General features: G+C 56.1%; 2 protein-coding genes across 2 annotated transcripts in view; one reads left to right on the top strand and one right to left on the bottom strand.

Moving 5' to 3' along the window:
- The window catches only part of BAZ1B (bromodomain adjacent to zinc finger domain 1B), a 67,819-nt gene extending 62,827 nt beyond the window's left edge, over nucleotides 1-4,992 (top strand). Inside the window, exons 17-19 of the mRNA XM_072837449.1 lie at nucleotides 1,941-2,086; nucleotides 3,451-3,554; nucleotides 3,883-4,992. Of these exons, the coding sequence (XP_072693550.1) occupies nucleotides 1,941-2,086; nucleotides 3,451-3,554; nucleotides 3,883-4,240 (608 nt within the window). The 3' untranslated portion in view covers nucleotides 4,241-4,992. The remainder of the gene's footprint in view (nucleotides 1-1,940; nucleotides 2,087-3,450; nucleotides 3,555-3,882) is intronic.
- A 4,840-nt stretch (nucleotides 4,993-9,832) lies between these two features.
- FZD9 (frizzled class receptor 9) lies at nucleotides 9,833-11,973 on the bottom strand. The gene has a single exon (XM_072837450.1). The coding sequence runs from the start codon at nucleotides 11,971-11,973 to the stop codon at nucleotides 10,189-10,191; it is 1,785 nt and encodes a 594-aa protein (XP_072693551.1). The 3' UTR covers nucleotides 9,833-10,188.
- Between the last annotated feature and the right edge of the window lie 688 nt (nucleotides 11,974-12,661).

Genomic DNA, 12,661 nt, shown 5'->3' with positions numbered 1-12,661 from the left:
GGTTGTCACGAAGGTTCAGATCTTTTTCTCGCTAGATGCCTGTGGGAATGAGGGGCGGAGTGGGGGGGAGCTCTCCTGGTACACTTAACCTAATTGACTCTCACTTTCTCATGGCCATTCTTCATGAGTCATTTTCATGGTTAAACCTAAAGGCCCTCCTCCTCCGCCCCTCCCCCCCCCAAAAAAAACTAAAGCCCTGTAGTCTAGCCTTTTACAGCCTCCTCCTTTGCAAAATATACCTTTCCTTTTAGGTTAGTAGAAAAGAGCACAGATCATGATTTTGATGAGCTTTTGAAGAGAAAGTACAGTTTCCAAGATCATAGCATTCTGAACATTCAGACTTCGTTATAAGGAGTCCAAGAAGATGTTTGATGTGACCTGTCTTACAGCAATGGTGCTGCTAAAATATGAGGGGTCTGGGTGTGCACACCTGCCCCTGCTTTCCCAATCCTGCAGGCCTCTTGTGGGATACTTTAATTTCTGTCATTCCTACAGGACTCCTTTTGTTTGTTCATTAGGCATGATCTCTCCATTATCCATAACCCCAGATTATGAAGAGAATTCATCTGCTAGGTGGAGAGTATGATTGGAACATAAGGTGGTCAGGAAATAAATTCTGATTGTGACATAGACTCATTTTGTTTGTTTTCAGAGAAGTGGATGCTTTCCTCTTGCTAGTTACTGTTGTCTTTCCAAGAATTGTTCTCTTCAGGTTTCTAGGGTCTTATCTGCCAAAAGGATCTGGGAAGTATTGGTACTTGAGAGCCCTTTGTCTACTCTACCTTTTAAGCCACGGAAGAAGTTTGCTAGTATAACTGAGGGCCCTGGGTTGGTGGCTGTTTCTAGCAATTTGAGTTTCATCCTTGGTGTCAGTTTCTTACTCTCTTTTCCAAGCCTGGTCTTGAGCTTAGAGACCGTAAAATAGCCAATGAAGGGTTATCAGGGTCTAGAAGTAGAATATGAAACATTGTTTATTGATTCTTTGTGTCCTTGGCTCCTTATACCCCTGTATCTGTCCAAATGGCCCTCCCTACTTTCAAGGGAAAATGTGTTTAGTGGAGAAGTTTTAAGCTAATCCTTACGGAGCATCACTCCTTGAGGACATATTGATAACTGTTGGTTTGCCTGACCTCGAGTACCTATTGTAAACCTAGAGACACTGGTCATCCTGGTGGCCTTTGTATTCCTTATTCTCCCTTTGGTGATCCTGGACAGGATCAAGGTGAGCCTTGAATTGGATTCAGTGAGGAAGACTTTGAGTAGGTATCAGCTTTTCTCTGAGAAGATTGCTGTGGTGAGCAGAAGATTACTTGGGAAACTATGAGGCAAGAACTGCTACAACCAGATTCTTTTTTTTTTTAAGATTTTTATTTATTCATGAGAGACACAGAAAGAGAGGCAGAGACACAGGCAGAGGGAGAAGCAGGCCCCATGCAGGGAGACTGACGTGGGACTCGATCCCAGGACTCCAGGATCACGCCCTGGGCCGAAGGCAGTGCTAAAGCTCTGAGCCACCCAGAGATCCCCTACAACCAGATTCTACCTCATGTGTAAGGACACACAAAGGCTGAGCTTAGGCTCTGGGAATTCCAGGCTGGCCTGTTACCAAATGGTCTCTTCTCTTGAGTGTGTCAGCTTACCACAGACTCCTTCAGAGGTCTCCTTCCTGGGAGTAGCTATGAACAGCGTGAGGATAGAGTGGCCGTTTTGAAGGAACTGTCTTTCAAAACAATTCTTAGAAGGTCTTTGGCAGTTGGTGAAAGGTATCCATTCATCTGCTTCTCTACCTTGAAAGTATCCTGTCAGGTAGGGCAAGAGAGAACAAGAGCATCTTAGAACTAGAGAGAGCCAATGCTCTGCTCGACCACATGGTCTCATCTCATAGACTTGTTCTCTTCATCCTCCGTTGTTCGGCTCTGACTCTCTATTTTCTATTTCAGTGAGACCTCGAAAGACTGTCCGGGGCAAGCAGGGTGTCATCCCCCCTGCGGCGAGGCCGGGACGCCGGCCAGGTAAGAAGCCGCATCCCGCCAGGAAGTCTCGGCCAAAGGCACCACCTGTGGATGACATGGAGGTTGAAGAGCTGGTGAGTGATTTCCCTTCCTCCCTATACCATTGTTTCTCACCCCGCCCCTGCTCCAGCCTTAGGAATCCATCAGGCAACAGGTGGGAAGCCCCCCGCTCCCCCTTTGGAGGCTGATGCAGCAGATGGGTGGGCCTGTAGGCAGACGGAGGCAGCAGGCCCCCCAGGAGCAGCTATGTCCGGCATTCCCCTGCTGTAGCTTGAAAACATCATCTCCTCGAGTTAATAGGCAGCCCATGACTTGTTAAGGATTTTAAAATAGTATCCATGTGTCTCCAGTGGCTCAGAGGGGCTGGGTCTCCATTGTGGGAATGTTAGCAATGTTGGAGCCTCCGTCACTCTTGGGTTCTTTGCCCACAGTTGTTGTGGGAGGGGCATTACCCTCCCCTCTGCTCCTCAACCAATGTAATTTTAGTGGTTTTACTTCAGATTTCACTTGAGCTTTAAAGAATAAGAGGCTCTTGAAAATGTACTTACTTTGGCAGAGTGAATTGAGGTTGGGGATGGTTTGGGGGCATAAAGCAAACCATTAGGGAGCTTGAGAGCTTTGTGAGATCCTTTGCTGGCCCAGCCCTAACTAACCCTTCAAGCCTGGGGCTCTGACCGCTGAGAGTCACAGCAGCAATGGCGCCCTGGAGGGGACGCCTACCCTTTCCTCCTCAGCTGCTTAGCTTCCACATGCTTACAGCAGGAGAGCCTGGGAGAAGAATTGTACTTCTTGCTTTTCTTCCATCAGAGCCCCCAACCCCACAGAATTGGCTGCCAGAGGTCCCTGTTACCCCCTCAGGGTCTCCACAGTTGTTTGTTTATACTCCCCTTCACCATGTGCACACAATCCCAGGTCCATCTGCTCTCACCGGAGTCCTGGTGACAGCAGCCTCTCTGGCTGACCTCTAGCAGGACCACTGTAATAGGGCAACTGCTGCCTGCCCTCTGCAGCTTTGATCAGCCTCCACTGGAGGCTGGTGGGCTGATGGGAAGATACCTGGCCCTTGGCTGAGCATGCTCTCTGACTTGAATGTCAGATGATTTTGACTGTCTCTGCTCCAAGAAATTGGTTGAATCTTTTCTTTTTTTTTTTTTTTTTTTAAGATTTTATTTATTTATTCATGAAAGACACACAGACAGAGAGACAGAGACATAGAGGGAGAAGCAGGCTCCTTGCAGGGAGCCCAATGTGGGACTTGATCCCTGGACCCAGGATCACGATCTGAGCCAAAGGCAGATGCTCAGCCATTGAGCCACACAGGCGTCCCTCTTAAAAAAAAAAACAAAAAAACAAAAAAACCCAAACAGATACATAACATTTTCTGTTCTGTCCACTCTTCTCTTGGACCTGTAATAGCATGTCTCTTTTTGGGCACCAGGTACTTCAGACCAAGCGGAGCTCTCGGAGGCAAAGCCTAGAATTGCAGAAGTGTGAAGATATCCTCCACAAGATTGTGAAGTACCGCTTCAGCTGGCCCTTCAGGTGGGCTTTGTATCCTGAAGCACAGGGAGCAGGACCGGCCGGCCTTGTGGGTGCTTAGGGCATGCAGACAGGCAGTTGGCTTGGGGCTCTCTGAATGGAGGTTGTAGGGACAACACTGATCCTTCCTTTAGGATATGTCTGAGTGTCAGGGGAATTAGCTTCTCAGACTGGTAGAGACAGCACTCAGTACAAGGTGAACATACCTCCTCTACCTGCCAGCCGACTGATCACAACGGGTGGGTGTTCCAGGAATGGTGGTCTGGGAACCAGGTTTCTGTCTATTGTCCTCTAGCCTGTGCTCTCATCTCCATTTGGTTTTTCTCCACAGGGAGCCCGTGACGAGAGATGAGGCTGAGGATTATTATGACATCATCACCCAGCCCATGGACTTCCAGACAATGCAGAACAAATGTTCCTGTGGGAGCTACCGTTCTGTGCAGGAGTTTCTTACCGACATGAAGCAAGTGTTTACCAATGCTGAGCTTTACAACTGCCGCGGCAGCCATGTGCTGAACTGCATGGTGAAGACAGAACAGTGTCTGGTGGCTCTGTTGCATAAACACCTTCCTAGCCACCCATATGTCCGCAGGAAACGCAAGAAGTTTCCCGATCGGCTTGCTGAAGATGAAGGGGACAGTGAGTCAGAGCCCGTTGGACAGTCCAGGGGACGAAGGCAAAAGAAATAGAGAGAGGGCCCTGGTAAGGGAGCTTAGGTGGGGGGAATGGAGAGAGCCGGGGAGGGTGGGAGGGAGCAGGAGCCAGCGGGAGAGGAAGATGGAGAAGAATGTGGAAGGGAGGAGATCACAGGGATCCCAGAAATGCCCATCATCCCAAGCTTGTGCTGCCTTGCCCAACTCTCCAGAGGGCCCTAAGCAGGCAGAGCTCTTTGGAGAGCCTACTCTTGGGCTGGTCTCTGCCCAGAGGTACCATGGGCGGTAGGCGGCCTTAGCCCTGCTGAGAGTTTCCAGGGAGAGGCCAAGGGTACGGCTTTCTCGAGGGCCCACGTCCCTTAATTCTCTTCTTTCCTACGGTCCCTCCCACTTTGGCCACCATGACAGTGCCAAGCCCCTGGTCTCCAGGGGAGGAATTACTGTATTACATGGAAGGATCAGGGGTAATCAGGCCAACTGGGGAGGCGGGGTTAATTTTTTATAATCTCTACTCACACAGTCTTGTTTCTTGAAGCCGTCCTCGGTCTCTCCCCTCCCCTCCCTCAGGTGACGGTATCAGTGAGTGCCATACCGCATTCTGTATTCACCAGCATCATTGCTCTTTTGAGTTGCTCTTTGCGGAGTAAAGGGACATGTCCTGGAGCCATTCCTGAATACCCTTCCCCTTCTTTGTGACAGCTCTCTCCCCTCTCCCACCCCACCTCACCCCTTCAAAAACAAAACAAAAAAAACTTAAAAAAACACCCCCCCCCCCCCCCCCACACACACACACAAAGAACCTAAGGCACTTCACTTAGAGACTGGAGTCCTGCTTATAATCATGCATATAACCTTTACTTGGATGGATCTGGCCAGAGGGGTGTTGGAGCCCAGCCCACCCACATACCAGACACAAGCTCTTAGGGGAGCAGAAGAAAAGCAGGAAGAATTTAAATGTTTAATTTTTTTTAAATTGACTTTTCTAGTTATTAAAAGTTGCTTGTTTCAGCAGTGATATTGTATAAAGAACATCTTGTAAAATATTTCTGTCATCTTGCTTTGGCACATGTACAGTACAGTTTATATGATAATGTGTTTGCTTTCTTTTGCCCCGTCTCCTCCCTCAGCCCATTCTCTCTCTTCAGAGAAGCAGGGTTGGAGGGTCAGCAGGACAAGCAGTGGGACCTGGTGGGGAAGGGTATGTCCCTTTGCCTGCCCTGGCAGCTTTCTGCCTCCTCCATCTCCAACAGCCGCCTCCCTCCTCCTGAGCCTGTTCTGGCCTCAGATGCAGAGCTCTGTGAGATTGATAAGCTGATCAGTCTTGCGCAGGGGTCCTCTCACAGGGGTCCATGTCAGTGCAAGGGGGCGGGCAGAGGGAGGAGGGGCTCGGCTGGCCCCTTCAACTAGGAGTCTGGCGCTAGTAGCTCTAGTTAGGCAGAACTTGGTAGTCGTCTTTCCCTTTTATGGCAGATTTTGATAAAAATGCAAAACAGGGTTTAATTTTCTTTTCTATCAGCTTTGAATTTAGAAAATGTGAGCAGCTCAGCTCTTCTGAACTTAATTTAAGGGAAAACTTGTCCACCAAGGGGATTGCAGCTCCTAGAACTTGAGAATAAAGCCTCTTACTACAGAACTTGGAGGTGTGGTCCCGGTCTCGCCCCGCCTGCCCTTCCCGGAGACTGTGGGGATTTGCTCCAGTGGTTGCTGGATAGGTTTCCTGTCCCTTCTCCCACAGCTTCGGAGTTAGCACTGACGCTCCAGTTCCCTAGTCCAGCCACCAACACCTTGCCCTGCCTTTTTACCTGAGAGCCGGTCTATTGTTCACAGTGAGAATCCTGTGTTCCCACTTCAGTGACAACTGAATTGTTTGTTGTTTGTTTTTTTTTTTAAATTGTCTTTAAAGGAGGAAGGGCCCCATTAAAGGGTAAACTTGTAATAAATTGGAATTTGAAATAAACATTATGTACTTGTGTTTATAAAGAAGAAACAGTTCTGCTGAATCTTTCTTTGTCCTCTTGGGTGTGGGAGTGGATTGTGCAGAGTCTCAGGTGCTGGTCCCACTGACTCTTGGTGGCAGTTCTCCTTCAGGAACAAGAGGATCCCTGACTGGCTTTCTAAGCACAGGTCACTCTGCTGCATTTCTGTGCTTCCCACAGAGATTTCTGATGCCCAGGGTAAGTGAAGCAAGACCTCCAAGCTTTTCCTAGCCTTCTCTCTAGCTGCGTGCCACCACCCCCCCCCCCCATTTTCATTAGAATTTTAGGACTTCAGGAAAAATATTTTAAGGGCTTTGCTGTAGGAATTTGTCTAGTGCTTAAATTAAGGACTTAATTTTGGGGCAACTCCTGACATTTTAAAACAGGAAAATTTCAGACATCTTAGACAAACAGTGAAAATATAATCAATTCCCATGTACTCTGTCTGCTTCAACAGTTCTACCACATAGCCAGTCTTATTTATGTCTTCATTTATTTTTTAAGCTGGGACTTTTTAAAGTCAGAGTGGTTGATTTGAGTAGGTCACTGCTATGTGGCAACCTGCTTACAGAATTCAAAGATTTTGCAGAGCTCGCTGTGTGGTCCCATTTACCGAGAAGTGGAACTGGCCTTGCTGAGCAGAAGTGGAACTGGCCTTGCTGAGCGAGGGCCTCCATCCAGGCCTGCTCCGAGCACTGGGGGATTTTCTTCCTCCAGGGGAGGAAGCCGCTTGCCCCAAGGTCAGCTCCAGTGCAGCCAGTAGTCCAGCTCTGGGGAAGGGAGCTGTGCAGCCTCCAAGCATTTTCTACACAGTCACCACTGGACTCCAGGGCCCGGCCATGTCCATGAAGTCATGTCCCCTCATCTAGGGTGCATACCCTGTTCCTGTTAAACCATTAGCCGGGTCCCCCTGCCAGGGGTGTGACTTTAGGGGAGCCTCCTGAGTGGCTGACAATTGCAAATGGAGACAAGAGAACTACTTCCTAAGGACAGGGGAGTGAGGCACTGCTCCTGGGATTCATCGGAACCCTCCCCCTTGTCCTGCCTGCGCTGCCTTCTCAGACCCAGTCTCTGCGGAGGCTGCGGAAATTGGTCAGGGGTGCAGCAAAGTGGGAGTCTGGATTGCTGGGGAGCCAGGGTTCTTCGAGCAGGACACTTAAGAAACAAGCCAGGCTGAAGAGAGGGTACGGCTTCCTTGACTCCCCAAGCCTTCAGCCGGAATGGGGCTCAGAGCAGGCAGTGAGAGACCTCCTGACCCCTTGGGACCTCTTCAGTCTGACCTTGGTCAAGATCACCACCGCTGACTCCTGGGAACTTTGAACCATTTCCTCGGAACTAATACCAAGGTCAGGGCTAAGAAGTTCCCTTACTTCCCGCCTCCCACGCACAAGCTCAGCTGGCAGGCCGGGCTGAGCCCACATGGACATGTGCTGTCCTGAGATCCGCTTATTGGGCTGCTAGGGCCACGGCGGGGAGGGGCTGGGGCACCCTGTGCACAGGCCAGCAGATGTTGGTTTCTGAGCCACTTCTCTTGGGTTCTGGAATTTCCTTTTGGAGGCTGAAGTGGGGGCCCCCGCTGTGGGAGGAGTTTCTCGGACAAAACTGCCCTAGGTTCTAACACCTGCTGCTCCCCATGAATCCATGATGTGCTGGAAGTCACATGGATGTGCTCTAGAGGCCAAAGGCTGCGTGGCTGTGTGATCTCCAAGCTCCCCATACTTCCCAATCTGTAAAATGGGGAGATAAGTCTCAAATGGAAGCCTTCTGTAAAAGGTCTCTAATGCTGCCTTATTTCTCCTCCAGGGTCTGGGTCTTTTCCCGTGGCCCCCGGTGCCCAGAGGCTGCTGTCAGAGCCCCTCACCCTCCCACCTCTCCCCTCCAGGTGGTTCTGGAAGCCCAAATCTTGTTTCTGCTGGGTGGCGCTTAGCTGAGCACCACCCCTCCTGGGCTGCTGACTGCCCAGGGACAGGGGTAAACCGGTACCACTCCTGATGCTCAGGACCCCTCCACCCTTTGCCCATACATGTCACTTGCCTTTCTCCTCCCCAGTCTCCAGGTCTCCAGAATCCTCTCCTTTTGCTCCCACCACCCCTGCCCTGGTGCAGGCCCTCAGCAGCTTCAGCTTGGCTCCCCTCAGGCTTGTGGACCTGATCTGTCTCCACCCTCCCAGCCCAGGCCCCTGTCACCTTCCAGAAGCAGTCTCTCAGTCAAGGGACCTCATGGGGTGTCAGGGTCACTTGGCTTGTCTGGTTCAAAAAGGCCAGGGGCCCTCGTGTGTCACATGAGAGGGAAGGTTTAGGTGGGGGGACATGCCAGGCAGGAAATGCAGCACAGGTGCCAAGGCTGAGAGGTCCCATGGGGGTCAGAGCCCCTCTTCATAGTAAAGGACATCCCCAAACTCTCCGTAAGTCCTGATGGGAATCTGACACCACCTGTGTGATCTTCCACGGATGTCTTTCTTGCCCCGCTGAGACTGATGCTTGGTGCAGGGCAAAGGGCTCCAGCCCGAAAGACCCTGGAACTCATCCCTACTGATAGGAAGCAGTTGACCTTGGGCCTCCTGTCAGCTGCGAGGCAAGGCTAGACCTTTGGGGCCTCCTACCTGTGACACTGAGTGCTGGCTCTGTATCTTGCACCCAGGGACAGGGTCAAAGACCCTCACCTGGCTGAAGTCACAGTGGTCAAAGCAGAGGCCAAGATGGGGCTATGGGTCTGACCCCTCACCCCAAGCTGATGGGAGTCTCCATAGGATGGCCATGCATGCCTTCCAGTGAGCAGAGATGGCATAGGTCCCAGCAGCCTTGGGCTTCCCTGGCGCACACACAGGTACCTCTTCTGTCCCCTGGCACAGGAGTGTGCAAGCTGCCCTGGAGCAGCCGTGTACACTCCCTTGCACCTGCCTCATTTCTCACAGCAGCTATCCGCACCTCAAATCCTTCTGTAGCCTTCAGAGCTGGGGGCCCAATTCCCACTAGACTCCAGGGCTCCCCATCTCCTGTGTCTGAGCTGCCAAGATGCCCCCAGATCGGTCCCGCCCCATCTCCACCCAGAGAGATGAGGGGAGGCCATGCGGGGCCCTGATGTGGACCCCAAGGAGTGAGGTGGACGTGCCAGCAGTCCTGGCAGGCAGTGAGGTCAGTCACTCCAGCCTCAGCCTTCAGGGCCCCAGAGAAGGGACAGCAGGACACACCTACAGGAGACAGCGGGAGCAGGTCCCGAGCCTCCAAGGGAAACTTGGAGGAAGAACAACGCCCTCATTTCCCACGCGAGTAAAGAAAGTCCCACTCACAGCCCCCAAACAGGCTGGAGTCTCCAAGCCCGCAGGTGTCTTCCCAGGGGATTCCCGGCAGGCACTGGAGTGTCCCAGCAGCCATTCCAGCCCTACTCTGTGAAGCAGGAACCCAGGACTCAGGCAAGCAGGTTGCCCAAAGGAGACACACACACAGACACGCGTGAGCACCCTCGCAGTTGGGGACCTCTGCAGAAACAGCGGCTCCACCGGGATGCCCTCCTGACCGGTGGGTGGCCATAGACCGGCCGGCACATGAGGCCGCACCCACCCAGCTCCGCCCACCAGGGAGACTCCCGCAGGGCCCTCACCCTCCTACCTTCCCCCTTCCCGGCCCACAGAAGACTCAGCGGTGCCACACGGGGAGGGGGGGGGGTTTATTCCAGTCACAGCTTCCAGAGAAACTCAACAATAAATTACATCATTAAATAAACTCCCTGCTGGACCACGCCCCCTTCTGCCCCTCCTCCTCCCCACGCGCTCCCCAGGACCCCGGGCGGGGAACCTGGCCAGGCCCACGCCCTGCACTAGGCCACAGGGGAGTGAGCCTCACTGGGTCCTGGCAGGCGATCAGGGTGGAGGAGCGTCTCCCCGCCCCGGTCCTCGGCCCCTCGCACTCACTTGCCTGACCTTGACAGCTGGGCAGCTGCTAGTCAGCTGTCTCCTCCGGAGGGGGCGGGGGCAGGAGGGGCAACAGCCGCCAGCGCAGGCCTGTGTCCCTAGAGGTGCGTGGGGTTCTCCAGAGAAGGGTCCGTCTTAGTCATGTGCAAGACCACGGTGGGGGCCTTGTAGTGGCAGTGGGTGCCACGGCCATAGCCCCCGGAAGCCCGGCAGGCCTTTGCCCGGGCCCGGCCGGCTGCCATCTTGCGGTGGCACAAGCTCTGCCAGGTCTGGAAAGTCTTGGAGCTCCAAACCCAGACGCCGCTGGTGATCCCCACCACCAGCGACATGAAGATCTTAAGCATAAAGACGGCCACGGTGGGCACCGAGCCCCCCGGGAGCGAGCAGTCCCTCCGGCCCCCGGGCACCGTGGCTGCCAGGCAGGGCTGCTCTGTGGCCCGAAGGCGCCAGAAGTCCATGTTGAGGCGTTCATAGACGTAGCACACAATGACGCAGGTGGCAGGCACCGTGTAGAGGATGGAGAAGACCCCGATCTTGACCATGAGCTTCTCCAGCTTCTCCGTGTTGGTGCCACCTGTCTTCATGATCTTGCGGATGTGGAAGAGGGCCACGAAGCCGGTCAGGAGGAAGCTGGTGCCCAGCACCAGGTAGCAGGAGAGGGGCACCAGCACGAAGCCCGTGAGCGCGGCCGCATCCATGCTGGCCACATAGCACAGCCCGGTCAGCTCGTCCCCCGCCACCTTGCGCAGCGTCAGGATCACGATGGTCTTGAGGGCCGGCAGGCCCCAGGCCGCCATGTGGAAGTAGCTGCCGTGGGCCTCTATGGCCTCGTGGCCCCACTTCTTGCCCGCCGCCAGGAACCAGGTGAGGGTCAGCACCACCCACCACAGCGAGCTGGCCATGCCGAAGTAGTAGAGCAACAGGAAGACCAGGGTGCAGCCCGTGTTCTCCAGCCCCTCCTGGATCACGTAGAGCGCGCCCGCCTCCTGGTCGCAGGCCACGCTCTGGGCGCCCGCCACGGCGCGGATGAGGAAGGCCAGCGAGTAGACGTTGTAGCACATGGACAGGAAGATGATGGGGCGCTCGGGGTACTGGAAGCGGTGGGGCTCCAGCAGGAAGGTGAGCACTGTGAAGGCCGTGGAGAAGAAGCACAGCGCCGACCACACGGCCATCCAGACGAGCGCGAAGTCCTTGTCGCGCCGCGACCAGAACACCTCGACGCCGGGCCCGCAGCGCGGCGCGCACGAGCGGCTCTTCTCCACGTACTGGAACTTCTCTGGGTTCTCGCAGGTGCCGCCCCCGCCGCCGCCGCCCGGGCCCGAGGCGGGGTCGCCGGGCGGCCGCGCGGGCCGGGGCGCCACGGGCAGCATGCCCAGGCCCTTGTGCGGCTCGGCGGGGCCGGCCGTGGCGTTCTCGGGCGCCTCCATGCAGAGCGCGTGCGGGTCGTTGCGCGTGGGCAGCCGGGCGCAGTCGAGCGACTCGGGCCAGCCGAAGTTGAACTGCTCCATGATGGGCGCGCAGCGCAGGCGCGCCTGCTCGCACATGGGCCGGCAGGCGGGGATGGGCGTCGAGACCTGGTCGGTGCACATGGGCGCGTACAGCGAGCACAGGAAGAAGCGCAGGTGGCTGTGGCAGCCGTACTGCACGAGCGGCGCGAACTCGGCCAGCTCCGCGGCCGCCTCACCCTGCGACGTGTGGCCCAGCAGGTTGGGCATGCGGGTCAGGTTGTAGCCGATGCCGCGGCACATGGGGATCTCCACCGCCTGGCAGGGCGCCGGCCCGCGCCCGCGCTCCGGGTCGAAACGGCCGATCTCCAGCGCCGCGCCGCCCGCCGCCAGCAGCTGCCACAGCAGCAGCGCCCGGCGCAGCGGCGGCACGGCCATCCCGGGCGGCCCCGGCCGGGGGCGGGGGCGGCGGCGGCGGCGGCGGCGGCGGCGGCGGCGGCGGGGGCGGCTCACTCGGGCCGCGCCGTCCGGCGCCCCCGTGCCCGCCCGCCACGTCGCGGGGCGCGGGCCATCGCCGAGCCGCCCGCGTGCGTCCGGGCGCCCCGGCAGCGCGCAGGGAAGCCGCCCGGGGCAGAGGAGGCGCCGAGCCCGCCGAGCCGCCACCACCGCTGCCACCCGAGCGGCCGCGGAGCCAGAGCGGGCGCCGCCTCCCGGGGCCGCCGCTACAAGCCTCGGGGCGGGGCGCTGGGCGGACACGCCCAGGGGCGGCCCCTCCGCGCGCCGGGCGCGCCCCCCGCCGGCCTTTAAAGGCGCCGCGTCTCCCCGCCGCGCCGCGCCGCGCCGCGGCCCCCGCGTGGGCGCGATCGTGCGGCGCGGGGCGCGGGTGCGCTCGGTGCTGCCCCGCTCTCCCCGACGGGACAGCGGGAGGTTTCCCTGCCCTCCCTCCCGGGTCGCCCCTTTTGCCCCAGGCGCAGACCATCTCCGAGGCCTCCACGCGGTGGGAAGCCTCGGCTTTGTACCCAGGGACAGTGCAGGTTGCAGCCAGCGACTTCGCCAGTTGTGTGTGTCTTTGGGCTCTTTCTCCGCAGCCTCCTTTTCTGCAAAACAGGCAAATAATCCCGTGAAA

This window comes from Canis lupus, chromosome 8 (assembly GCF_048164855.1).
Source record: "Canis lupus baileyi chromosome 8, mCanLup2.hap1, whole genome shotgun sequence".
Taxonomy (NCBI): Eukaryota; Metazoa; Chordata; class Mammalia; order Carnivora; family Canidae; genus Canis; species Canis lupus.
This window is presented reverse-complemented; position numbering and strand designations above follow the sequence as displayed.

Bases quoted from the DNA above. Each gene is read 5' to 3' on its own strand.
- FZD9 (XM_072837450.1), bottom strand. From the start codon at position 11,973: ATGGCCGTGCCGCCGCTGCGCCGGGCGCTGCTGCTGTGGCAGCTGCTG.